Consider the following 25,955-nt stretch of genomic DNA (forward strand, 5'->3'; position numbering starts at 1 on the left):
GTGCACTGGTGCGTAGTCATGTTGGAACAGGAAGGGGCCATCTCCACACTGTTCCCACAAAGTTGGAATCATTAAATTGTTCAAAATCTCTTGGTCTGCTGAAGCATTAAGAGTTCCTTTCACTGGAACTAAGGGGCTGAGCCCAACTGATGAAAAACAACCCCACACCATAATCCCCCCTCCACCAAACTTTACATTTGACACAATGCAGTCAGACAAGTGCCGTTCTCCTGGCAACTGTCAAACCCAGACTCGTCCATCGGATTGCGAGATGGAGAACTGTGATTCGTCACTCTAGAGAACACATCTCCACTGTTCTAGAGTCCAGTGGTGGCGCTTTACACCACTGCATTCCACGTTTTGCTTGATGATGTAAGGCTTGGATGCAGCTGCTCAGCCATGGAAACCCATTCCATGAAGCTCTCTACACTGTTCTTGAGCTGATCTGAAGGCCACATGAAGTTTGGAGGTCTGTAGCGATCGACTCTGCAGAAAGTTGGCGACCTCTGCACACTACGCACCTCAGCATCCATTGACCCTGCTCTGTCATTTTACGTGGCCTACCACTTCGTGGCTGAGTTGCTGTCATTCCCAATCACTTCCACCTTGTTATAATATCACTGACCGTTGACTGTGGAATATTTAGTAGTGAGGAAATTTCACGACTGGACTTGTTGCACAGGTGGCGTACCATGCTGGAATTCACTGAGCTCCTGACAGCGACCCATTCTTTTACTAATGTTTGTAGAAGCAGTCTGCAGGTCTAGGTGCTTGGTTTTATACACCTGTGGCCATGGAAGTGACTGGAACACCTGAATTTAATGATTTGGATGGGTGACTGAATAATTTTGGCAGTATAGTATATCATATTTGTGACCTAAGTACAGGTCACTTGTGCAGAAGAGTAAATTGTGGGCTCAATACTGTAATTTGTGGCTTCAGTATAATAACTTTATTAACTTAATATAACTTAACTTTATTAAGACATAATCATCGTGTCGTCATACATCGTTTAATTATACAGAAACGCTGAAAACGGCGCTGGAAATCCTCGTTAATTCGTCGATACAGACTTTTCACAGACTTTGAAGACGTGTTTCCTCTTCAGTTTAACACGGTAAACTCAGCGCTCACGAAAGCGAAGCCTGTCAATATCGATGGTCACACGTACGGATATCGATGGTCCTGTGTACACCCACCCCCTCCCCGCCCCCCAGACATCCATGGTAGTGACGTATGTGGGTGTGCGCCTTCCCTGCATTCACTGCGTTTCTGTAAGGGTTTTAAGATGGCGACGGTGCATCTGCGGATCGGCGATTTGGTTTGGTGAGATTTTCTCTCTTTAAAATGCTTCTTTATCGCGGTTCGACTGCTTCGACTGGTTCACCGCCCAGTACGCACTTTAAGCGTCGCTGTAGTTGATGTGTTGGAGCAGTTTGGTTCTCAGAATCCGTGCTTTTTCAGCAGCGAACCAAACATTGAGCAGAAGCAGGTTTTAGCCTGGAGGCTAACGAAGCTCTCACTCTGCAGAATCAGCGCTTATTCCCAGATTAAACCCACAAAACATCGACCAGGCGCTTCTTTCCCCCGCGTAACACTTCTGCCGCCGATAAAACACGACTTAACAGAGCGAATTCGCTTCTGCCGATGCGAGAAAAACCATTAGCAGGGGGCTCCACCAAATGTGAACAATTTCTGCATAATTCACTGTTTGAGATGTAAACAGAGATTCAGAGAGGTTTGGTGTGAAATGGTTCAGGTGTCTTTACAGTGGTGGTGATAGGAACCAGGGGTCGCCATGACTACAACACAAATATAGACATTTTATTTACTATCTAGAACCACCAGAGAACCTACACGAATCTATTGAGTTTATGTGGAATGTTGATGGAAAACAGTAGAAAATCTGAAATAATAATTTTTCTTTGGGGACTATTTTGCCTCATAGCGCCCTGCGTGTTATGTATCCCTCCACCATGAATGGAATTTAAGGCCAAAATCTTCCCAAAACTATCATAAAACAGTGTCTTAGATGTCAGGCAGTGAATTCCTAACCATTTCATGTAGAAACTTTCTGTGAGAGAGCTTTTAGAGGCGGACGTCTGGTTCCTATCACCACCACTGTGAACAGTTCTGACTCTGTATGTTTCTCTAGAACAGAGCATTTCACACCAAACCGCTCTGAATGGCTCTGTTTACATCCAAACAATTTAACTATGCAGGGATTTTGGACAGTCAGTGGGATTTACCTTTCATTCTGCAAGCTTAGCTGAATAGTAAGCTGTGTCTTTGTACGTTTACTCAAACTTACTTACAAACTGATCCAAATTTTAAGCTTATGTTCCTGTTTCTAATGTTGTGCTTTAGGGGGAAGCTTGGACGGTATCCACCCTGGCCAGGAAAAGTAAGTTCAGAATCTGTAAACATGTCATTTACCTTTGTCTGTCTATTTCTTCAATGGTCCTTCAGCACGTTTGAACCATGAGCTTAATATAGATCCATTTCAAGCTTAAATGGTTCTATCTACAATCTTTTTGAAAATGGTTCAGTGTAGTACCTAAGATGCTTCTGCTGTTACTATGACATCAAGTTTGTAACAGTAGAAGAACAGTTTTTGGTGATGTATGTAGAACCATATACAGCACATTCTCCATCTATCTCAAGAACCATTTCGCTATGCAAAGAACCAGTCAAACATGCCTATAGTTCTGTATAGGACTGATGGTTCTAAATAGAACCATTGCCTTTGCTACAGTGCCATCTTTTTTAAGTGTGTGGTCCTGAATGCTGTTATCAGTTGGAGGGGATTGAAAGTCACCAAACCTTTTTGAGAGTTTTCCATATCATGTTTCTCAGATCCTGTTTCTGACATTGAAACCATCCTTTTCTTTCTAGGTCGTCAGTCCTCCAAAGGACCTGAAAAAGCCCAGAGGCAAGAAATGCTTCTTCGTAAAGTTCTTCGGGACCGAGGATCAGTGAGTAAACTCTGTTTGTGGGAGCATTTGAGGGTTTTGTGAAGAAATTAAGCTTGTGCTCACTGGAGAAACATTCTGTCCCTTCAGTGCCTGGATAAAAGTCGAACAGCTGAAGCCCTACCACCCCCACAAGGAGGAGATGATCAAGATAAACAAAGGCAAACGCTTCCAGCAGGCAGTGGACGCTGTTGAAGAGTATCTAAAGAAAGCCAAGGGGAAAGAGCAAGTAAGCCTGTTTGACATTGGCTGTCATGTACCTTACATTGTTTGAAACTTGCATATCAGAAGGCTGTATTTACCGTATTGTTACACAGCAAATATGACTTTTGATTCCCCCCCCCCCCAAAAAAAGGTGAAAAGTTGTGTCGTGTCATATCTAGTGAGTTTCCTTATTGACTAGAAGTCATGAGTTTCCCAGATATAAACATGACTGTGGGCTGATTTAGTGCAGTTTCCAAGGGCCAGGGGGATGATATTTCCCAGTTGAACACATGAAAAGCATCCCAGTGATATAGCAAGATATTCTCACGATACACCATATGTCATGATATTTACTTTTTTCAAATGTCTGATCAGTTTTTATTCAATATTTGGCACTAAATCCAGTTAAACTGGACTAATTTTGTTCTCTTTATAATAAAACATGTGGTTAGTTAGTGTCTACAAGTTCTGACGATATACCTGATATGTTCAGAAAATCATATTGCATTGTACATGATGGTGATGTATATTCATATTGGTTATATGTCAAAAGTAAACAGTTATGATTTTAAAGGGCTCATATTATGAAAAAAGCAGTTTTCCTTGTTCTTTTGAAAGAGATTATTTATTACAGGGTTGCACAACTCTGGTCCTGGATGGCTGGAGTCCAATACAGTTTGGTAGTTTGCCCACACAAACACACCTACTAAAGCAGGCAGTTAACCTGGAGGATGATGATTGTAATCAATAATAACAATAATAGTACAATAGTCTATATTTATGTAGCACTTTTTAAGTGGCAGCTCAAAGAGCTTTACAGACAGGAGATAAAGCTCAACAGTAATGCAAGAAATCATACTTATTTAACATCATATAAGATGATGCAGATCAATTTGAAAAGATAAACACCACAAGACGTAGAATTTTAATGAAGAGCCGAGTTAAAGAGTTCAGGTGTTTATGAAAAGTGAGCTCTGAGCTTGATTGTGTAATTAAAGGTGAGCAGAGCTTCACAGTTTAGAAGTAGATTAACCGAGTCTAATCGGCTGTGTTCAAGCAGGTAGATCACCAAACTGTGCTGGACGCTGACCCTCCAGGATATAGATATAGTAGATAAACAGTAGATAAACAGAAAAACAGCCTGTTTTCACTGTTTTTGTGCACACATTCACCTGTTCTGCTTGCAGTGGTTTTAGGTATGGTTTTTGTTTTAGGAACATAAAACCACAACAGCCAGTGGACCTCAGAGGCAAAAATAAAATCCAAAGGAATTGTAGGTTGTAGACATACAGTCTATCACAATATTTGGTTTTGTCAAGTTGGAAAAGATGATATGCAGCAAGGAAACAGTGGTGCCACATTACAGAAGGCTTAAAACTATGAGTACAGCGTTTTTTTAAGTTTTGTAATATTTAAGGACAACTGGGGGACGATCCAGTAGTAAAATTAGTAGTTTTACACCATGCTGCCATCACTACCATGCATTTTGAGCAGTAACTCTTCGTCATTCGTCTCTGTGTGATGTTGCCATAATTTTCATGACCAGAAAAAATTCAGATATGTTGTGCCATACGGTTTGATGCGAGGACAGCCATCAGAAAATAGGTTATACTGTATTTCCATGTAAGCTAACCCATATGACACTGTTTAATTTCTGCAGTAACATCACTAACATCAACATTTACTCTGAGAAAGCTGTCAGAAGTAATCAATCTGATCATCACTAAGGCCAAGCATAACCCAGCAGCTGGTCCAAAGAGTCGCAGTGTGGTCTACCTGACATTGATAAACTAAAAACGGCAGTTTTTATTTTATTTATTGTTTTTGTTAAGACAAAGCCTCATATCTCTGTCTGTACTTGTGTTAAATTTTAGGTTGAATGGATCATTATAGCTGACTAAAACGATTAAGTAGTAGAAAAAATGAATTTTTTACTGTATTAAAATACATTTTCAAAATCTAAATCAAAGCTGAAATGTTACAGCAAAACTAAGTGAAATTATTGACAAGTTTTTTTTATTTATTTTTTTTGTGTGTGTGTTCTGAGAAAATGAGAGCTTGCTGAGCTTGGTCTACTGTTGTTCTAATTTTATTGTACACTTATTAAATACCCACTATCACAGCGTTCATTATAATTCTAAAAGTACTACTTAAAATAAAAAAACTAAACCGATTAATGAACACTAACTGAAACTGAAACCAAAAGCAAAAATAAAAACCTCAAAAAATCCAAATTGAACGCTATAATAATCCTGGAATGGAGCTACAGAAATGGCCCAAATGTAATAACTAGATTGTGTTAGCAGCATTAGCCTTGTAGTCTGAATTCTAGACTAAAATAGCTGCATGTGCTGTACTGAACCAGCAGACGTCACCTGGACTGTGAACTGAACAATTTCACAATACATTTTGTGTCCATTTACATTTCTAGTAAACGGTTAACAGAAAAATAAACAAAACAAAAAAAAGTCTGAAGATTGTACGTAAAAAGATCCAGAATTTCATAAAACACATTTCACAGGGAAACTTGTAAGATTTTTCTAGATCTCAAGAGATTAACAATGACTTACAACAAAAATTAAGTATATTATGAAATTTATAAAAACACTCCTAAAACAAAGTATTAAGATTTTTCTCAACAAAAAAAAAATCCAGAATTGGATTGAACAAAAATGAATTTTTAAAACCATGTCTGAAAATTAAGATTCTTCTTAAGGAGAGAGAACCAGAATTATGTACAAAACTAAATTTATTAAAACACGCCTAAAAAGAAGTCTTAATATTCTTTTTTTAAAAAGAGGTTAAGATCCAGAACAGAGAGCTATGATGGAGTTGATCGTGATGGTAACGTATCATATTCACCACCGCTGATCTTTTCGCAGGCACATGCCTCCGATGACAAAAATAAAACGGGGAAGGGACAGAAAACAACAGCGAAACCGGTGAAGATTATAGAGGAAGATGATGAGGACGCATTTAAGGGCGGTTCTTCGGACAAGGTCAGTACACTGCTGTGCTTTAAGGACCCTTTTGAACGAGTCCGTCTGAGCTTTCCATAGGCTGTATGCTTCCGACTCTGTCTGTGGGGTCACGTGATTGGCCTGCTGTGGGTGACGGTTACACGTCTACGTCTGGTTGGGCCGACTCACGCTTCATCATCGCTTCAGTGCTGTTTGTTTTTGCCGTGCAGCTTGAGTGCACACGAGGCTGTGTTCTGAATGAACAGCTCTACGGCTTTGCTTTAGGCTTTATTCAGCAGATGAAATCAAGTCTAAGTATTTGGTAAATGTGTCTCTCTTTCCCTTAAGGATCAAACTGACTCTGACCCAGAACCGTCCTCTGTGCAGCGGGTGGTGGCTGGAACAGTTGCAGGATTCAAATGGGAGAGCAGTGTAGGTGATAAACTCACAGTTTGCCCTGTTTAATCTGCTCTATGATATGGAAGAACCTTTTATTCGGCCAGGTAGGAGGACGAAAATAGTTGTTTGTGGACCCCCCCCCCCCCCCATTCTGACAGCGGTATGTCAGAGTTTGAACTTTTGTTGAAAGTTTGACTTTTCATCTGAAAAGTAGGACTATTTTTTTTCTGTGAAATTCACAGTCACTTATTTTCACAAAATATGGCTTGGCATATTGAAATTGAGTTCAGCTACAAGTCTTCACTTAATATTGCAAAAAAGTACTTTAAACTTAAATTTTAAATTAACATTGCTCAGTTAATAAGTCAGATTTTGGGAAAATATCACTGACAATTGAAAATTTGAAAGAAAATCATTATTTTGGTGTAATCAATTTCATTGTTATAAATTGTCATTGTAAAACTGTCAGATTGTCAATATGATATTGGACAAGTAATAAGAGTTTTAAAGATTTTTTTTGATGTAGTCAAAATTTAAAATTAAGTCAAATTGTAAAACTGTCAGTTAGTGAAAATGTTATTATTTTTGACATGATGTAAGCATTAAGTCAGATTTTCTAAAATGTTATTTACACCCAGGTCAAACATGAATTAAGTCAAGTTTTGAGGAAAATCATTATATTGATGTAGTCAAAAATGATTTTGATGAAGTTTCAAATTAAGTCAGATTGTAACTGTAAAATTGTCATTGTAAAAATGTGATTTTTGACAAGTCATAGAATTAAATTCTCTAGAATGTTATTTTGACATAACTCAAACATTTGACTTAAGACAAATATCAAAGTGGCAGTAATTCAACTGTCTAATTTTTGAGTTAGGTCAAATAAAAAATAATCACTTCAGCATGGGTCAAATTTTTGAGTCAGTAAGTCAACATTCTGAGTAATACATTTACATGTTTGGGAGAAAGTCAACATAACATCAAATCTGAGTAAAAATAGTTATTTTGTCAGTGTTTTTACGTACTTCTGTCAGAATCAGATGGGGAGGAGTTTGGTTTTCTCCTATGTGGCTGAAACAGGCTTCTGTACTTTGCTGTGTTCATAAATTAAGCAGACAGAGTTAACAATATGTGGGACTCAAGTTTTATGGCCTAGTCACAAAATCACACTGTTTTAGGTCCAGTTTACCCAGACCCAGGCTTTAGTAGGCCTGAACCTTAAAAGTAGAGAGATTCCATTAATTCTATTTAGTCCAAGACTAGGCTTATGTATCAGAAATGTTAGTGTTATAACAAAGTTTCTATTAATAAACAGTTGCATGTAATTACATTTAGAAATTTAGAAAAAGGAGAATTCTAGTGATTTTACTATATGCATTTAATCCAGTGTGTGAGAGATGTAAACAGAGAGATTCAGAGCGGTTTGGTGTGAAGTGGTTCAGATGTCTTTACAGTGGTGGTGATAGGAACCAGGGGTCGCCATGACTACAACACAAATGCATTTTATTTAGCATCCAGAACCACCAGTGAACCTACACGAGTCTTCTGAGTTTATATTTATAATTTTGCCTCACAACACTGCATGTATCCATCCACTATAAACAATATATGAAAGCAGTGTCTCAGACATCAGGCAGTGAATATTCATAATCATTTCGTATGATAACTTTCTGTGAGGGAGGCTTTTAGAGGTGTCTGGTTCCTATCACCACCACTGTGAACAATTCTGGCTCAGTACGTTTTTCTGGATCAGAGCGTTTCACGCCAAACCACTGTGAACGACTCTGTTTAAATCTTAACCACTTAATTACACAGGAATTTTTTGGAAAATCAGCGGAATTCGCCTTTAAATGAAACTTAGAATTATCCAGCGTGTTTCCCCAGGTACTGTGTATTTTGCAGACACTGCCATGAAAAACCACTTTCCCTGTTTTTTGTTCTGCAGTTTTGCAGGTTTTATTGTTTGATGTTCTAATGGGGTGTTTTGTTAAGGGATGCATCAGCATACTTTCAGATTTTTCAGCATGTTTTGTACTCACTGATACCAAGTCTTATACCAAGCATAGTTACTTATGTAGAATCAAGTAGTAAATGAATGCATTATTTCCCAACACAGACATGTGATTTTAGGAATCTTGTTCTTTGGTGATTCACACTGTACGTTTGTTTGAATAGAACAAAGGTTCGGACAAAGCTTCTATTTTTATACTCGCATTGTACGAAAACACTCCGTCTCACTGACCTGCTACGTGAAGCACAGCATTTACAGACAGTCTGTCTACAGACAATTATCAGTAAAACTGATTTATTCAGAATAGCGGTACTGAGCAAACATGCTGAGAAACAGCTGCAGCAGCGTGGCTAACTGCACTGTGCTCACAATCACACCCTTCGGTCCTCCATAATCTATTGTGCAAGGACAGTTTTAAAAAAATCACGGTATTGGGAGTTCGATCCCTGGTGATGCTGGTACAGCTGTCAGTGGTCATGAGTTCAAGAGAACACAGTTGTCTACACTATCTGGGTGGGCAGGATGGCCCCAATCTCCCTCAACATGACGCTATCCAGTACAGGTGTCGGGTACCTAACACAACAGAGCTGGTGTTTGATGTTCTCCTTGGAGCGTGTTCAGCTGCACAGTGTCGCTGACTTAACTGCAATTCAAAAAGATGTGGTGGATTTTCACTAGTGGTGTTTATTTTGTCCTCCCCTGTATGTGAGCTGCTCACTAAAGGAAGCTCAACAGGACAGCCCTAAGAATGTGACCTATTTCTGTCAAAACCCAGAAGTTGTAATACTTTGGCAAAGATTCAGCAAGCAGTGATTTGTTAAACTAGTGTGAAGTATGTTACTACATGTTATTGCATAAAATGCAACATGAATAGGTTTCATAGTTCTAATATGAGTATTATACTTGACCTACACAGTCAGACTCACAGATTTGCAGATCTGATTATGGATTTGCAATTAATAAAATTAATTGAAAGGAAATTTACTCTGTTTTAATCAGCCAGTCTTGCAGATGCACAACATACCGTGTTAAAAAAACAAAACAAAAAACCTCTCCTCTAAACTTCTGCAGATTCAGTGCCACCACAGTTAAAGCCGCGAGCAAAATCATCCGTAAACTCAGATTAGCGTTAATCACAGAACAGGTTCTAAGAAGCAGAACGAAACAGGACTCTTATGGATGTTTAAGTAAAAGAGAAAAAGAGGAATGATGAAGATGATGTTTAATGGTCGTGTGTGGAGAAGGCCGGGGTTTCCCTATGGAAAAGTTTTAAACGGATCGCTCGCTATGTTCACATGCAAAGATTTTTGCTAGTCCGATTAAGTACAATTGGATTACAGATTCAGACTGAGGTGTTTATATGCTCACTCTATTCAACAATCTGATAAATCTTCGATTACATGCTCGCTACAAGTAATCCGATGCAGAATGACGCGCATGCGTGGAGTAGCGCTTAGAGTAAACGTTACCAAGACAGCGAACATCACGTGAAGTCCGGTCGGAGTGAGATGAGTTTACAGTTGGTGCGCTTGAGTTTTTATGACTTGAAAACTCAGAAAAACATCCTGCACATGTACTTATTAAGGAAGCGGCGAGAGGAAGACGTTGTGCTCTGTGTGTGTGTATATCACCAGCTATTATAATGTTTGATTTTGGGGTTTAGTGCTAATAGTAGTAAGTAATACTTATGATGCTAATAATAATGGTAGTAGGAGTAATAATAAAATAGTAATGAAAATAATAAAAATAATTTATAGTAGAAGTGATTATAATGGTAGTGATAATAATGGTTTCACTTGTTACTGATTATTTTACAAAGGGGGCAACTACATTGTCCAAAAGTAATTAAAACTGTGTGTGTGTATGTATGTATGTATGTATGTATGTATATATATATATATATATATATATATATATATATATATATGTGTGTGTGTGTGTGTGTGTGTGTGTGTGTGTGTGTGTGTGTGTGTGTGTGTGTGTGTGTATGTGTGTAAAATATGCTCACCAGCTTCTCGTATATTTGTTAATAATAATTGTAGTAGTAGAATAATAGGCTATTTATTTTCACAAAATTTGATCTGCTGTATCAAAGACAAAGTAAAAGTCTTGACTGATTACAATATGGTCTTAATTTTTGAGTAAATAAGTCATATTTTTGGAAAAATGTAATCAGTTAAATGAGTGCTCCTACCAGAGGTCAAAATAAGTCTCAGTTTCAGTTTAGAAAAGCACATGTGCTCACTAGATTCTCTTATAATGTTTGATTTTGAGGTTTAATAGTTAATTACTTACTTGTATTTATTTACTAGTGCTGTTTATAATAATAATAATAAACCCTTAAATGAAAACTAAGTCTCTAAGTGAACCTCAAAAGTGGATTTAAAAAGTTTTCCACGCTAAAATTTCATTGTCGTTGCAATTTAGTCTAAAACTAGACTTGATTCAGGTACAGACTTGAGCAGATAGTGCTGAGTAAAGCCACAGTCAAGGGTGTTTAACATCCCTGGTCTGGTGTAGTTACACATTAAAACAAAACAAAAAACGAACGAAAAATAAACAAACCTGATAGTTAAACTTGTGAGCATTTTCATTCTTTGCAGCTAAAAGGAAGTTACATGAAGATAAAGTAGAACATTTGGAAGATGAGCACAACACTTCAGACAAAACAGCACAATCGCAAGCGACATCAACTCTTTACTCTGCAGAAACGCAGAGAATCAGCAGGTATAGGTGTTTTTCATGGCACTGTATGTACGGTTTGCTGTGCAGATGGGCCGTTTTGGCCGATAGCCGAATTATTCCTCCCACAGCTTTCTTTTCTAACTTTACCTCCCACCATTCAGCTGTACACAGACTCAGATTAGTCCAGTATCAGGTCAGTACATCTCTTCAGAGAATAGTTTCCAATTTAACTCTTTTCCATTATAGCCGGTAAAGGATGACCCACATTTCCATCACTTTCTGCTCAGCCAGTCTGAGAAGGTAAGAGGAGATGCAGTATGCCTCATTAGTATATCTTACTATCCTTTATCTCCTGCACACGGCTTGGTAGTGATGTTTTTTTTTTTTGTTTTTTTTTTTTCTCCCCACTCCTTCCCTTTCTTTACTGCTGGTTTTCTGTAACAGTGACACTGGCCATGCTAACCGAGCACAGCTGGAGCTGCTATTTTGGAAATGTTTTGAAAATTTCAGACATGCCGAACACGTTCATTTTCAGAATAATGCACAGTTTGACGTTAGAGATGGCACGCTATACTGCTTTTACTGTTCTGATACTGTTAACAACACCGAAAGCTTTGAATTTTGACCCATAATCAGATTTTTTTTGTTTTATTTGCTCTTAAAACCTTTAAAATGAGTCTTTTATTCAATATTTTATTAAAAACATGTTGTATAGATGTGTCAATGTTTAAATATTTGAACATTAATAGTTATTAAAGTTATCATTCACCACTTTATTAAAAGTCACTCTAACCAGTCAGGCTGTGCGTCCCCTGTTAGACTGCTAACAACCTTTTCCTCTGAAAACTGATTGGAAAATGAAAAAGATTAATTGGAAAAGGTTGTTTTCAGCCAACAGAGAGTCCTAGCCAACTTCCTTATGTGCACAAGCCTCCCAAAGGCACTTAAGCTTGCGTATTGTAGTTAAGTCTCTCCCTTTCCTCTGCACACTGTTTTTACCTCCTGCTCTGAACACATCTTGCTTTCAAATGACTCAGACAGTATCAAATGCATCCTGATGTGATTGAGTGAATGGAAATGACCAGTAACTGGCCAATCGGTTGCCTCTGGCTTTTTATCCTCTATGCGCTGAACTACTCATGACTGCCAGACAGAGTTTTGTCTCACTGGAGCGTTTCAGTTAAACTGAAACCAAGTTTATGGCTGTGAAAGATAATGCTGCCTTTTTGGCTCTTGTACCAGATTGGACGGTTTGTGCTGTCATGACATGGATGATAAGCTTTAGAGGCAGCCTGCGGCACGGTTTTTAATCGACCCGCCCAAATTGCGTTCTTTTGTAGCTATTGTTGTGAGTTTGGACAAGCTTTACCGAGCGCTGGTAAAAATTCCATTCAACCTAATGAGAAACTGTAGAACAGACTCAGTTTATATCACAATACCTACATTTAGAGCCGGTTATTCATTCAACCTAATGAGAAACTGTAGAACAGACTCAGTTTATATCACAATACCTACATTTAGAGCCAGTTATTCATTCAGCCTATTGAGAAACTGTAGAACAGACTCAGTTTATATCACAATACCTACATTTAGAGCCGGTTATTCATTTAGCCTAATGAGAAACTGTAGAACAGACTCAGTTTATATCACAATACCTACATTTAGAGCCGGTTATTCATTCAGCCTAATGAGAAATTAAAGAACAGACTCAGTTTTAAAAAAATCTCCATATACTCCATCTGCGTACAAAAACAAACGATGTAACCATCACTGTCCGCATACATGCGTGCGTCTTTTAAATTGGCGTGGATGTTAAGCAGTACATTCCCTAGAGGGCAGAACAGAGTCAAAAAGTTTCTGACAACAGACGTAGCGATGGTGGAGTAGGCTGTAATAATGTAGCAACTACAAAAGAGACAGAGGCAGTGTCTAAGGCCATTAAATACGTTATTATGTGAACAGATTTCTATTCACTTATATTACCTTATATGTGGTCATTTCTCTCTTGAGCCAATAGCATTGCTAAGTATAGGTAGAAGACTCCATCTGTATCTCTATAAACTGTGTTATGACATGAAACATTCTGGCATCTGTAATGATAGTTACCATTAATAGTAACATTATTACTGTTATATTACTGCATGTAATCTAACATGATCGTTCATGGCATCATATGACAACTGCCTTGACTTCATTGTGTTCATTGATTTGATTTAGTATTTTTATTGTTATTGTTAAATATATCGCTGCTGTCGGAACAAGAATCTCCATTTTTGTCGTTTTTCTGTTTTTGTCGTCATGTGAAAGTGCCTGTTGTCCTTTACATCGTGTGTAAATTTCATAATGAAAAGTCTGGTAGTAAAAAGTAAAAAAGTAGTTCCGACAACAGCGAGTATATATTTTTATTGGTGTAATTTGCTTGATATTTTTGTTTTTGTTTTATTATAATTTTTGTTTTAGTATTGCTATTAGTATTATATCTTTTTTTTTTACCCTGCTTAGGGGTTTATTAGCTTATTTTTATTTATAATGTGCTTAATAGTTTCATTTGATTTGTATTGATTTGTGAATTTTTATGTCAAAGGTTTTTTTTTTAAATGTATTGATTTTATTTGGTCTTATTTATTTATTTCTTGCTATACTTCTACTGTCAAATTTCTGATTACTCTCTTCCGTCTTTTTATGATGTTTGGCTACACAATAAACAGTCACGTTGCCAAGCCGTGCTTAGCAGTTCTTGGGCGTAATTGTTGCTGGACGTTCTATCAAAGCTTGTCCGACATTGCACCATTAGCTATGAAAGAGTCCATATCATTAAATAATTTTAACCTTATTATTCTCTGTACTTTCCCTTATTTTCTGACTAGGTCTCCCACAAATTCTAGCAAATGCACGTCTAGCGATTGAGTGAACGCTTGGTGCCAGAGCCTGCTGAAGTTTTTCAGAGTCTCATGATAGATGCTTTTGTTTTACAGCCAGCCTCTTCGATGGAGCCGATCAGCAAACGGTTGAAGATAATCGAGGAGGTGAGAGTTTTCTCCCTTAGCATTCTGGATGGAGATGTTGTTAATCAATAGGGCTATAAGTACTTGTGTTTTCCTCTGTAGGACACTGGCTCCACATCCATTCAGGCAGCAGACAGCACAGCAGTCAATGGCAGCATCACACCTACAGACAAAAGGTACCGTCTGAAGGCTGAGTGACTGAACTGCACGTTCAGGATCAGCTGGTTTTATGCAGAGACATTTAGAATTGTACACATGCTGCAGAGCGGTATGGTAGCCCAATCCCATGTCAAATAAATCAGGCTTGTACTGTCTCTGTAAGCAGTAGGTCAAAGCATTTTAGACTTACTATGCTGTAATCAGGACTTCTCAGAATAATAACACTTTCTAATAAGAATTATTTTTGTTATTATTTCAACACAGCATGTCACAGTATGTTGATTTCATTTTTTGGAGTCTGACCAGCCCAAAACAATCAGTAAAAGCTTTTATGTTTTGGACTTTGGTCTATGTTTCTGACGTGATATGCAGGTGTGAGGCCCAATCCCATTTCACCCCTCAGCCCTACCACTTGGCCCTTAGCCCTCTGTATTGCGCGTTCACGTCTAGGGGTAGGGTGTCCCACTATGTTGATATAGAATGGTAGGCTGAAGTGTTAGGGCTATTTGGCTCTCGAGATGGAAGTTTTTCAGAGACTCCAATAAGAGTATTATGAGGAAAACCCAGAAAGATGGCTGAACAAGAGACCAAATAAAAAATAAATTTTTTGAGAATGTAATTTAATCTCAGTTAAAATATTACGATAACAATCATCATATCTTAGTTTAATGTCGTTTCAATGTATAATGGTCGTTTTCTTCATCAAAAGCTAATGTCTCAGTAGCTAGCTCGCTAATTTTCCCGTTCCACCTTAAATTGTCCAGCAGTTCTGATGCCTGAGGCTCCAGAATGTAGCTGCTGCACTATTTAAGGTGGAATGGGAAAATTTGAACAAGAAGCTGGTGAATAAGTGACTTTAGCTTTATATCACTGAAGAATTAGGGGTGGGCGATAATAAATAATTTCCCCCCCTCTTTCAAAGCCTACGATGCTCTAAATGTAATTAAAGCCCAGCAGTGAGGAGCTGAACTTTACCCTCTTCTGCTGTCACTGTTAGACTGGCAGGGTCACCTACAGAGCAGCACTAGTAGCTGTTAATGAAGTAATGCTCTTTTTAAATTTTTTTTTTATTTTAATTTGTGGGTCTCATTAAATAGGGAAGATTTCAACCACTACCCATTGTGACTCAGATCCAAGGGGATAGGATGATGCTTGAAAACAAGGGGTAGAGGTGGAAAGAAGAAATAAGATTGGGCCTGAACGTATGTAGTTGCTGTTGAGCAAAAACCTCATCTCTTCATATTTATCTTTTATTTATTTATTTACGTGATTTGAAAACCTCAGTCACACTTTGCCCTGTGTTGAAATTTCACAATGAACAAGTGCAAATTGCCCAAAATTACTTGAAGAAAATCATTAACATTAATTTCCATTATAAATTCAGAATGTTTTTTCCTTTTCCTGATAAGTTACTGTTTTGGAGAAACAAGGTTTTGTTCCAACAGCGACTGGACAGAATGTACACTTACTCTATAGGTGCACTTTGTAGTTCTACAATTACAGACTCTAGACCATCTGTTTCTCTGCATACTTTGTTCTCACTGTCCTCTCACTGTCCACTCTATTAGGCACTCCTACCTTGTCGGTCCACTTTGTAGATGTAAAGTCAGAGATGATAGCTCATCTGCTGCTGCACATTTTTTGTTGTTCATCCTCTAACCCTTCATCAGTGGTCACAGGACACTATATTTTTGGTTGGTGGACTGTTCTCAGTCCAGTAGCAACACAGAGGTTAAAAACTCCTGCAGCACTGCTGTGTCTGATCCACTCGGACCAGCACAACACACACTAATGCACCACCACCACGTCAGCGTTGCTGCAGTGCTGAGAACGATCCACCCACCAATAGTACCTGTTCTGTGAGGGTCCAAGGGGGTCCTGACCACTGAAGAACAGGGTAAAAAGGGGGCTAACAAAGTATCAGAGAAACGGATGCACGACAGTCTGTAACTGTAGAACTACAAAGTGCACCAATATAGTAAGTGGAGCTCATAAAACGGACAATGAGCGTAGAAACGAGGGTGGTCATGTTATGCCTGATAGATGTGTGTGTGTGTGTGTGTGTGTGTGTGTGTGTGTGTGTGTGTATATATATATATATATATATATATATATATATATATATATATATATATATATATATATATATATATACACACACACACACACACACTATGCAAAAAATCTGAGATTCAGTGATATTTTTGAGAGGTTTGTTTGCATTCCATTCTGTAGCTGTTTTTAAGTTTTTAAGTCCTTGTCTTGTTGGTGGTCTGTTTGTTGTAACAGGATAGGGTTCCTCGGGCTTGGGCTAATGGGTAGTGGTATAGTCTCTAACCTGCTGAAGATGGGGCATGTTGTCACCGTGTGGAATCGCACAGCAGAGAAGGTGAGGTTTATTATAAGTCTAAATCTCTGACCTCACTTTGTCATGATGGTTTATGGAATCTTTTCAGTGTTTTATTGAATCTTTCTTTGAAGCATGATTTGATATTTCGAGTGAGTATTTTGCTCAGCACTTCAGTATAGGCAGTGAAACAGCACACTGGACTTTTACATTTGAAAATCATTTCTGTTTTGATGAAGAACAAGTGCATTTTCAGGTAAAGTCACAATATAAGTAACATTATTTGCTCTTTAATAAGCTAAACTGGTATTTTAAGTTCTTAAATGAAAATGCATCTCTATTTAAATAACCTGGATTAGATTAAGTGGCATATAATATAAGAGCTGGCTGTTTCACAGTAAGTTGAGTATAATTATTATACTAGCTTATTATAATATATTATAATAGCTGCAATATTTTGCTACAGGTGTAAGAGCAGTATCAAAACACAGCACAAGTGCTCTTAACTGTTTCACCTTTATTTACCATTAAAACTGCCAGATTGGACAAAATGCAGTTAATACATTTGTCCATATCTGATTACTTTTATTATAATTCATAATAATTGGTTATAACCTTCCATATTCAGTATAGTTGAATGACTTCAGTACATCACTGCATATCAGTTTATCTTTCATAATCACAAACAGGCCATAATGGCCAAGTGTGTTTCATGTTCAAGGAGTTTTTTCCCTGTTTTTCACAGATTTGCATCACCTGCTTAATACAGACATGACTGTGCTGTTCTCACGTCAGTTATAAAAGGGTGACCAGCTTCCCTCACTGACCTTGTGTCTCTCTGCAGTGTGACCTGTTCATCCAGGAAGGTGCCCGATTAGGGCGAACGCCAGCAGAGGTTGTGTCCATGTGTGACATCACATTCTCCTGTGTATCGGACCCAAAAGCTGCCAGAGATGTAGGTAGAAACCTGCAGGAGAACTCTAATGCTTTGTTTTCTTTCATCTTTTTTTTGTATTTAACAGTGACAAGAAACCTGTTCTCAGCATCCAAAATAGGAAAAAACAGGCATCTGTCTGCCTGTTAAAAAGCAGTTTACATGATTATAAGTAGTACAGTATAACATTTGTAATGTAATTAAGTACTGAATTCTTAGTTACTGTGTGTTTACTTATGTGCCTTTGTGTTTCAGTTGGTTCTGGGTCCCAGCGGTGTTTTGCAGGGAATCAGACCAGGAAAGTGTTATGTAGAAATGTCTACAGTCGATCCAGAAACCATTACAGAACTGTCACAGGTAAGGTCTCTAACTAAAGGTGCATTATAAAGTGTAATCACCGAAGGACATGGCCATCTTGTGTTTATACTTGGTCAGGTTCAGAGTTATTGGCCTCAAAGATAAACTTGGGCAGTGAAAGTTTGCTTAATAATCCCCATATACTCCAACTGAAGATAAGATGTGCTTTTGTTTAATACAGTTATTAAACTTTGGATTTGAGTAAACTGTTGATCAAAAATGTGAAAAGACACATATGGGGCATTTCTAATCCTGCTGTTTGTTCGTTAGCTTCAGTGGGAGCTTGCGTTGGTTGTTGATTACAGGCCTTGGACTGCAATTTTCATGTTTTAATTTCTTTTTTTTTTGGTGTCTTTTAAGGTCATCACATCCAGAGGTGGCCGGTTCCTGGAAGCGCCAGTGTCAGGCAGCCAGCAGCTGTCCAATGATGGGATGTTGGTGATAGTTGCTGCGGGAGACCGGAGTGTTTACGAAGACTGTAGCAGCTGTTTCCAGGCTATGGGCAAAACATCCTTCTTTTTAGGTACAATTGCACTCTAACTGTGTCTCTAACGCAAGTCTAACTGTGATTTGATTTAACCACGGTCCACTCACTGTCCACTCTATTAGACATTCCTACTTGTCGGTCCACCTAGTAGATGTAAAGTCAGAGATCTGCCGCTGCACAGTTTGTGTTGGTTATCCTCTAGTTCTTCATCAGTGGTCACAGTACACTGCCCACAGGATGCTGTTGACTGAATATATTTGGTTGCACCACTGCAGAGTTTCTGGGCTGATGACAATAACCAACAACTTTGTAGTGGCTGATACTGGTGGCAATAACCAGTTTAAAAAGTCATACAGTAATCATGAGTTGCATGCATAATCCGTGCAGTATAAAGACCTAATTACAGAGTCTGATTTTCACGAATGGAAAAAAAAACACACATGTATAAGCGCCGTCTTTCACGTTGCTTCATTTTCCTCTACAGCAGTTAAGTGTTTAAATCACATCCATTGCTTTGTCTGAAGAAAATAATAGTTTATAGGCCTTAAACCCGGAATACATAACCTGTATAAAAAAAATACTTGTTGTCATATTTGCTTAAACTGTGTCTATGTTCTGACAGTCGTACACGAGGCAGATAATCTGTGAAAAAATCAGTCTTCTCTGGCTCCAGCTAGTCCTCCGAATGCCTGCAAGAATCCTCTGTGACTGATGGAGAATTAATTAGAAGTCTAGACCCGACACAGTATCTTGGGGTGCGGGACTAATTTTCAGTGCTGTGTGCGGGAGCTTTAATGCTAGCTTTGTTGTGTTTGTTCACTCAAGTTCCCAAAAAGTCAGGCACATACATATCTATCCGTGCCTTTTGAGGTTCCTCCCAGAATTGTTGATTGACGGCTGTGATATGTATAATTAATCTAATAATACTCCATATATCCTGACCGGAAGACAGGGCTGTGAGATTGGACCCCACACTGCCTCTGCTGGAAGGGTCTTTGAAAGCGGGGCTGGGACACAGTAGAGAGGGAGGGAACTGGAAGTTGTACTTGTTCAAATTTTTAAGCTAAATCCTCTCTCTGCTCAATCCTGCCTACTGTGGCTTTTGGACAAGTAAAAATTCTAAAGATGAATAAGAATAGAACAAAATAGAATTTAGAACCATTTGTCACTGTGTAGACACACTGTGAAATTAGACCTCTGCATTTAACCCAGCCGTGCAGTGAAACACCCACATACATGCACACTAGTGAACACACACACTAGGGGACTCTGAGCAAACTTGCCCGGAGCAGTGGGCAGCCCTATCCACGGTGCCCGGCGAGCAATTGGGGGTTAGGTGCCGTGCTCAAGGGCACTTCAGTCACAGATTGTCAGCCAAGGGGATAGAACTGGCAACTTTCCGGTCACAGGGCTGGTTCCCTAACCTCCAGCCCACAACTGCCCCCTAATTACTGATTAATACTACAGTCATGCATTAACTATGCCAGACATACAAACTGGTGACAAATTAAAGGGGGGGGGGCGGGGGTAAATAAATTACTGGAAAAACAAGCGCAGATGTTTCTAGACAAGTGTTCTGCATGAAATTAACTTCCCACCATGCTCTGTGTCTTAAAAGTGCTGAGCAGATCCAGTTGACCTTGATTCTGTATGTTGGAGAGATTGAAGTAAAAATCATAAGCAGGGCTGGAAATTGTGGTTGAAAGTGTGCAATTCTTATGCTTCTGTATCAGTTCAAGACGAGCAGCTGTTCCTCAGGTGACTGAGAACGTCAGTGCAGTCTGTCCACGACTTCGGTTTTCCCATTCCACCTTAAATGGCGCAGCAGTTACATTCTGGCGCCTCAGGCACCATTTAAGGTTGGTAGAGGAAAATTCTAAAAACAAGCTGGCGAATGAAAGGCAGTTCAGTCTCATAAAAAATGGAATATTAAGGCATTTTACACAAAACTGTTCTACTTGTGGATGAGTTTCCTGTCAGAGATGTGAGAAAAGCAGCTACAGCTGAGCTGAAGCTTAAAACAGAACAAAATAAGTATGTTTTTGTTTCTATTTTTAGCCTATACTAGTACATCAGTACATACGGAGACACATTTATAGCAAAGATGGTAAAACGTTACCTTAATAAAATGGATATAAAACGTTGGCGCTGCTGAGGTGGTTTGACAAAACAGCTCTTCTTAACATTTTGGGTTGCGACTCCTGCCCTAGTTTGAGTTCTGATTGTAATGTGTTTTAATTTGGTTTCTGTTTTGTCAATCAGGAGAAGCCGGCAACGCTGCGAGGATGATGCTGATTCTCAACATGGTCCAGGGCAGCTTCATGGCCACCATCGCAGAGGGACTGACTCTGGCTCAAGCCACGGGCCAATCACAACAGACCTTCCTGGATATTCTTTGTCAGGGGCAGATGGCAAGCACATTTGTGGACCAGAAATGCCAAAGTAGGTGGAGCTTACCATCGAGTCTATAAGCAAATGTGCAAATATCCAAGCACCACACCAGATTTAGAATGATGACACTTTATTTTTCTTTTAGATATCCTGCAGGGCAACTTCAAACCAGATTACTACCTGAAACACATTCAGAAAGATTTAAGATTAGCCATTTCAATGGGAGATTCAGCTAATCACCCGACACCAATGGCAGCAGCTGCAAATGAGGTAAGAAGGCCTAATGTTTTTCCTGATGTGCTAAATTAACAGAACAGACTGCTGTTGTCTTCTGCTTGACCTAGATAAATGCACACAATGCTGTGCACTGTGAATTTGTCACTCCTGCACTCGTACACTTTATCTACAGCGGGGTACAAAGGTCTGACACCACAACTGAAAATGTTTCTTTATTGGTTTATTTTTCTAATTGAACGCTTTTCATTACGAATCACATTATTAGCATGTGAGTGAAATGTGGCATCTTTGAAATCTGAACATTAATTTCAGAATATTCTTAATATTTGGTGGTGTGTCCCTCTTTTGCTTTAATGACTGTGTGCACTCGATCTGACTCCCCCAGTCTGTGTGGAAGTCTCTGGTCAGCGGATCAAATCCACCCGAGCGTCGTCTGAACACAAGCTTCACTGGAAGAGATCAGACTAAAAATTTAATTGAAAAGTGAGCTAGAAGTAGTGCAGAATTTTGTTTCTTCATTTTAATTGTCTTTGCTTTAATTTTTTTATTTTAATTCTAAAAATGAATCTGTTTCCAAGTTTAAATGTAAAAAAATTCAGATTTTCACTGTAGTCTCTAGACTTTTGGACCCCACTGTCTTCCTTGTTCCTGCTGTGTGTTCCACAGGAAGCTCTACAGCATTGCCATTTTTATGCTGTGTAGTATACTATATAAACATGTGTGTTTATATGGAGCTTTATATGGAATAAGTCTCTCTGAAATCACCCTAAGCTACTTTCTCGTCCATTTACGATGCTGTCACAGCACAGAACCATGCTCCTCTGTTATGGACAGTCGTAGATATATAACCCAGTTTTTGTGTATTAAATACAGGTGGAAGAATTGATAGACTCTGTATGAGTATCGGCCGGTTTTCAGCCCAAATACGCGATCTGCCATCAGCCGATATTTCTCTAACTTGGCCGATGATGAGAGCTGATCAGTGACGTGAACCATATGAGCCGTATTTAAGGGCTGCTGCAGCCCCGTGTGAGGCTCCTTGGTCACAGGACCCTGCAGTTCCTCATTGAAACACTAGATGGAAATTCAGACCTCGTTTACCTTCTTTCACTCCTTTTTATTGACTAAAAATTAAAAATCTAATTAGGATAATTAAAACATTCAAATCAAATTAAAATTTAAAATAAGATAAAGTGCTGTTACAGAGGAGCTTATGGATACTTATTAACACTTATTAACGGAAATATCAGTTGTTATATTATTAAAAATTGTCATGTTGGCTGGTAATTCCATCTCTAATTCTACAACTGTTGTTCTGTTGTAGGTCTACAAGAGGGCAAAGGCTTTGGACCAGTCAGACAATGACATGTCTGCAGTCTACAGAGCTTACATTCACTAAATCCCTGAATATGTGCTCAAAATTCTGGACCACAAACCTTTTTCATTCTCCTTTTCTTTCATTCTCCTTTTCTCCTTTTTCCTTTGTTTTCCTGCAGTTTTCCTTTGCTGATGAATTTCCATTTAGCAGTGATCTCTTTTCCCGCGTGTGATAATGGGAACTCTTTAGCAGCCTCCTCTGAGCATTGCACTGACTGTTTTGTGTTTTTTTTTTTTTTTTTTTTCTTGTATTCGGGCTCCGCGTTTCCTCCGCGTGAGGGAATTTTATGATTAAGGGCAGCATGTTTCTGCGCACCGGCGTCGTTTGAAGGCGTTTGTTTTATGTATCACTCATATCTCTGCGTGGTTGTTTATTTAACTTCCTCCGTCTGACTGTCGTCGTCCAGAATTCCAAAAAAAATGCCTGCAGCGAAAAATGAGCCGTAAAGGCGAAAGGAGCATGAAGAAAAAGCCACTGCATTGCCTTAATATCATAACCCACATAGATGTATTTATTTATTTTATCTCTGAAGATCACCAGACTACACAGTGTTTGGCCCGTCACTATATTTGTCATTTTTTATTTTGAGGTTCTCCTGTTAAAGAGTCAGCAGTGTTCTGATGCCTTATAAAGAATGCAGTAATGTGATTTACTATTTTTATTTTTTTTTAATTGGGCATATATTAATCATATGTCTAATTCTGATAAGGTTTCTCAGTCTACTGAAATGCTTTTCTAGGCTTTGGTTTGTGGTCATTCTCAGTGAGGTCACTGGTTATCGGTCACTGCTTTAAGTTCAGAGATGAGTCGACTAAACTGTGGATATGAAGAAAATCAAAAAATGTCATTTAGTTTGAGTTTTAGGCATTTCGTTCATTTATTTGTTTTTGTCATGGACCTCTATAAAAATAACACCATTTCATGTTTTTAAAGGCTGTCGAATCATGACTTGGTCAATTTTTTATTTTTTTTTTTGGCCCTCTTTTGATTTTGTCTGAGACACTGGTCAGCATTTTGCAATATGAAAACTTCTAAAATCGATAATTTTAACAAGCTTTGTTATAATCGTGGAGAACAAGCACGACCATTTTCTCACTTCAATACAGATTTTGCAATATTTTATCCTTAAATTATAATTTTCTTGATTTTTAAAGTACATATTGTACGCATTTTCAGGCGCCCAGACTCCGGCTGTGGAGGTGCAGCGTTTCCATTTTAAAACCCGACTCGAATAATACAGGGTTATTCATTTTCTAAAGATTAAATGTCGGAAAGACATTAAAAGGTGGGTCTTTGTGATCGTTTTGGACTCTGAGACTGTAGTAAGCTGTAAATAGCCCCGTCTGTGTGGTTGGGTTACTCAAGGAATCCAAGACGTAACATGCTTTCAGTTTGACTCTACTGAAATTATTAATCATTTGGTGTCTTAATATTCTAGGCTGTTCTTTTGTTTTGTGTTAGCTGATGGATTTATTTACTGTAAATGGATTGATTTATGTGGCTTATACAGTCCTTCTAATGACGATGTAAAAATGACAAGCTGATTCCAGTTCGTGAAAGGAAGGTGGTGGATAATTGGAAATATTTATAATTTCTTGTAAATGTGAAAATGTTAAGCTTTTTTTTGTGCAGTCAACTGAATCCTTCCCTGAATAAACAAACCCAATGTCCAATTTTAGTTGTTTTTTTTATTGCATTGTAGCCTTTTTATTTAAAGTGTTTAACAATATATACTATTTTCAATGTGATATAACTAAAAACTTTATTTTGTGCAGAAGTAAAAACAATGTTCTAAGCAGGGTTACCACCTTAGCCCTGTAAAATTGGACACTCAGTGGCTTGATTTTTTTTTTTTTTTTTTTTTTTTTTTTTTTTTTTTTTTTCCCCCATATTCAGTGAACGGGTAGTGTTGGCGACCCCGTGTTTGGTCTAGGGCAGGGGTGTTTAATTAAAATTCAGTAAGGTCCAGTTAGAGAAAATTTCCTCAAGGTTCTGGAACATCATAAGGTCCAACTTGCATCATGATTCAGTGCCATATACTCTTTACTGAAGCAGTTGTTATATCAACATCTTATACAGTCAACAACTGAAATTCAAATCAAAGTACAATTCAGTCAAATTTCAACAGCATTTATTGTCAGTTTTCTCTTTTTAGAGCACGACAGGTGAAATAACTTCCCTCTGACTCACTTTCTTCTCTGACTGCTGTTTCTCGCCTCGTCCCTCCTCTGTGTGGCGTCAATCACTGGAGTCTCTGTGCTCATCATAATGCACAGATCTGATTGGCTGAGTAGCGTCATGTGATTTTACCAACATGTGATTTGTCGGTGAGTCTCCTGGCCTGCTAAAGCTACCATAAAGGCTAAAAAAGCTACACAGATTAAAAAAGGACCACCCTGTCGAAATTAAATAACTTTCAGAATTTATTGGTTACAGGTCAAGTTCTGCATAGGACAGCAACAGGGTCCTATGGCGCTGAGGCATCAGTTACATGTGGCATTAGAAAGACTGAACTGGTGATGATGGGCTAAAAGCTGGAGGAACCAGCCAACAGAGCTTTTGAGGCCATTTTATTCAAAGCAACCACAATAAAATGGTGTGCTATGATATCTAGCACCACATCAGAAGAGTCAAACTGTGGACGGCACCAAAGAAAAGAACGAAAACTAAACCTAATCATGCTTATCTACACAGAGATGAAAAGTATTTAACCCAGAAACAAATGTTAACTACACTTCCCCATCCGGTAATCAGAGGTCCATGCAGCAGCGACCTCTGACCTGGGGAACTAGACACAGTGGATTTCTACATGGTGACGCTGTAGTCGACCCTCGTACATGTTTGAAGTCCCATCTGTTACAGTCGGTCACTTGTAGAATAAACTTAAAATTGTGCAGGTAAAATACCAACTAAAGCACTTCAATACAAGAGATTAAACACAGGTGATCAGTCCTGCTCTCTTCAGCCACCTTTTGAAATGTAGGCTCCTCCCCCACCTACACCAGCCAGGCCTTTGATTGATCAGAGGTCCTCCTCATGACTGATCAAAGAGCCAGGTTGTGAAGGGAGAGTCCAGGAGAGCGAGAGAGACCATACAAACAAAATACCTGCTTACATGTAACGGGGTAGCCATGCCCACAGTGCGGTGTAAGGCAGACAGATTTCAGTTCAGCGTAGATCCTAATCTTCTCCGTTGCTGTGTTTAAGTGCTGACCAGTGCCTAAACTTTGCAGTTTCCCTACGTCAGTGGTGGACGAAGTACACAAACCATGTACTTGAGTTAAATTAGAGCTAAAGTAGAAGTTCCTCCCTTTAGACCTCCACTTGAGTAAAAGTACTAAAGTATTTGTCTTCAAATGTACTTAAGTATCGAAAGTAAAAGTACTAAAAGATTCATTATGACTTTAATGTCCTGTTATCATTTTTATA

General features: G+C 38.6%; 1 protein-coding gene across 3 annotated transcripts; it reads left to right on the top strand.

Moving 5' to 3' along the window:
- Positions 1-1,236: 1,236 nt before the first annotated feature.
- glyr1 (glyoxylate reductase 1 homolog (Arabidopsis)) lies at positions 1,237-24,199 on the top strand. 3 transcript variants are annotated; one of them, XM_037544884.1, is made up of 16 exons: positions 1,237-1,326; positions 2,368-2,404; positions 2,896-2,975; positions 3,063-3,201; positions 6,059-6,175; positions 6,485-6,568; positions 11,478-11,531; positions 14,207-14,257; positions 14,339-14,412; positions 16,685-16,784; positions 17,587-17,697; positions 17,932-18,033; positions 18,394-18,556; positions 20,783-20,962; positions 21,057-21,181; positions 22,473-24,199. In XM_037544884.1, exons 1-16 carry the CDS (start codon positions 1,289-1,291, stop codon positions 22,545-22,547), a joined length of 1,530 nt encoding a protein of 509 aa, XP_037400781.1. In that variant the 5' UTR covers positions 1,237-1,288; the 3' UTR covers positions 22,548-24,199. The 3 variants fall into 3 exon arrangements, with proteins under 3 accessions (XP_037400781.1, XP_037400782.1, XP_017570977.1); XM_037544885.1 differs by lacking the exon at positions 11,478-11,531; XM_017715488.2 differs by lacking the exons at positions 6,485-6,568; positions 11,478-11,531.
- Positions 24,200-25,955: the final 1,756 nt, after the last annotated feature.

This window comes from Pygocentrus nattereri, chromosome 14 (assembly GCF_015220715.1).
Source record: "Pygocentrus nattereri isolate fPygNat1 chromosome 14, fPygNat1.pri, whole genome shotgun sequence".
Taxonomy (NCBI): Eukaryota; Metazoa; Chordata; class Actinopteri; order Characiformes; family Serrasalmidae; genus Pygocentrus; species Pygocentrus nattereri.

Excerpts from the sequence above, each read along its gene's own strand:
- glyr1 (XM_037544884.1), top strand. The coding sequence starts at position 1,289 with ATGGCGACGGTGCATCTGCGGATCGGCGATTTGGTTTG. Across the intron at positions 3,202-6,058 it reads AAGCCAAGGGGAAAGAGCAA|GCACATGCCTCCGATGACAA; the intron begins GTAAGCCTGTTT and ends ATCTTTTCGCAG. Across the intron at positions 21,182-22,472 it reads TGGCAGCAGCTGCAAATGAG|GTCTACAAGAGGGCAAAGGC; the intron begins GTAAGAAGGCCT and ends GTTCTGTTGTAG.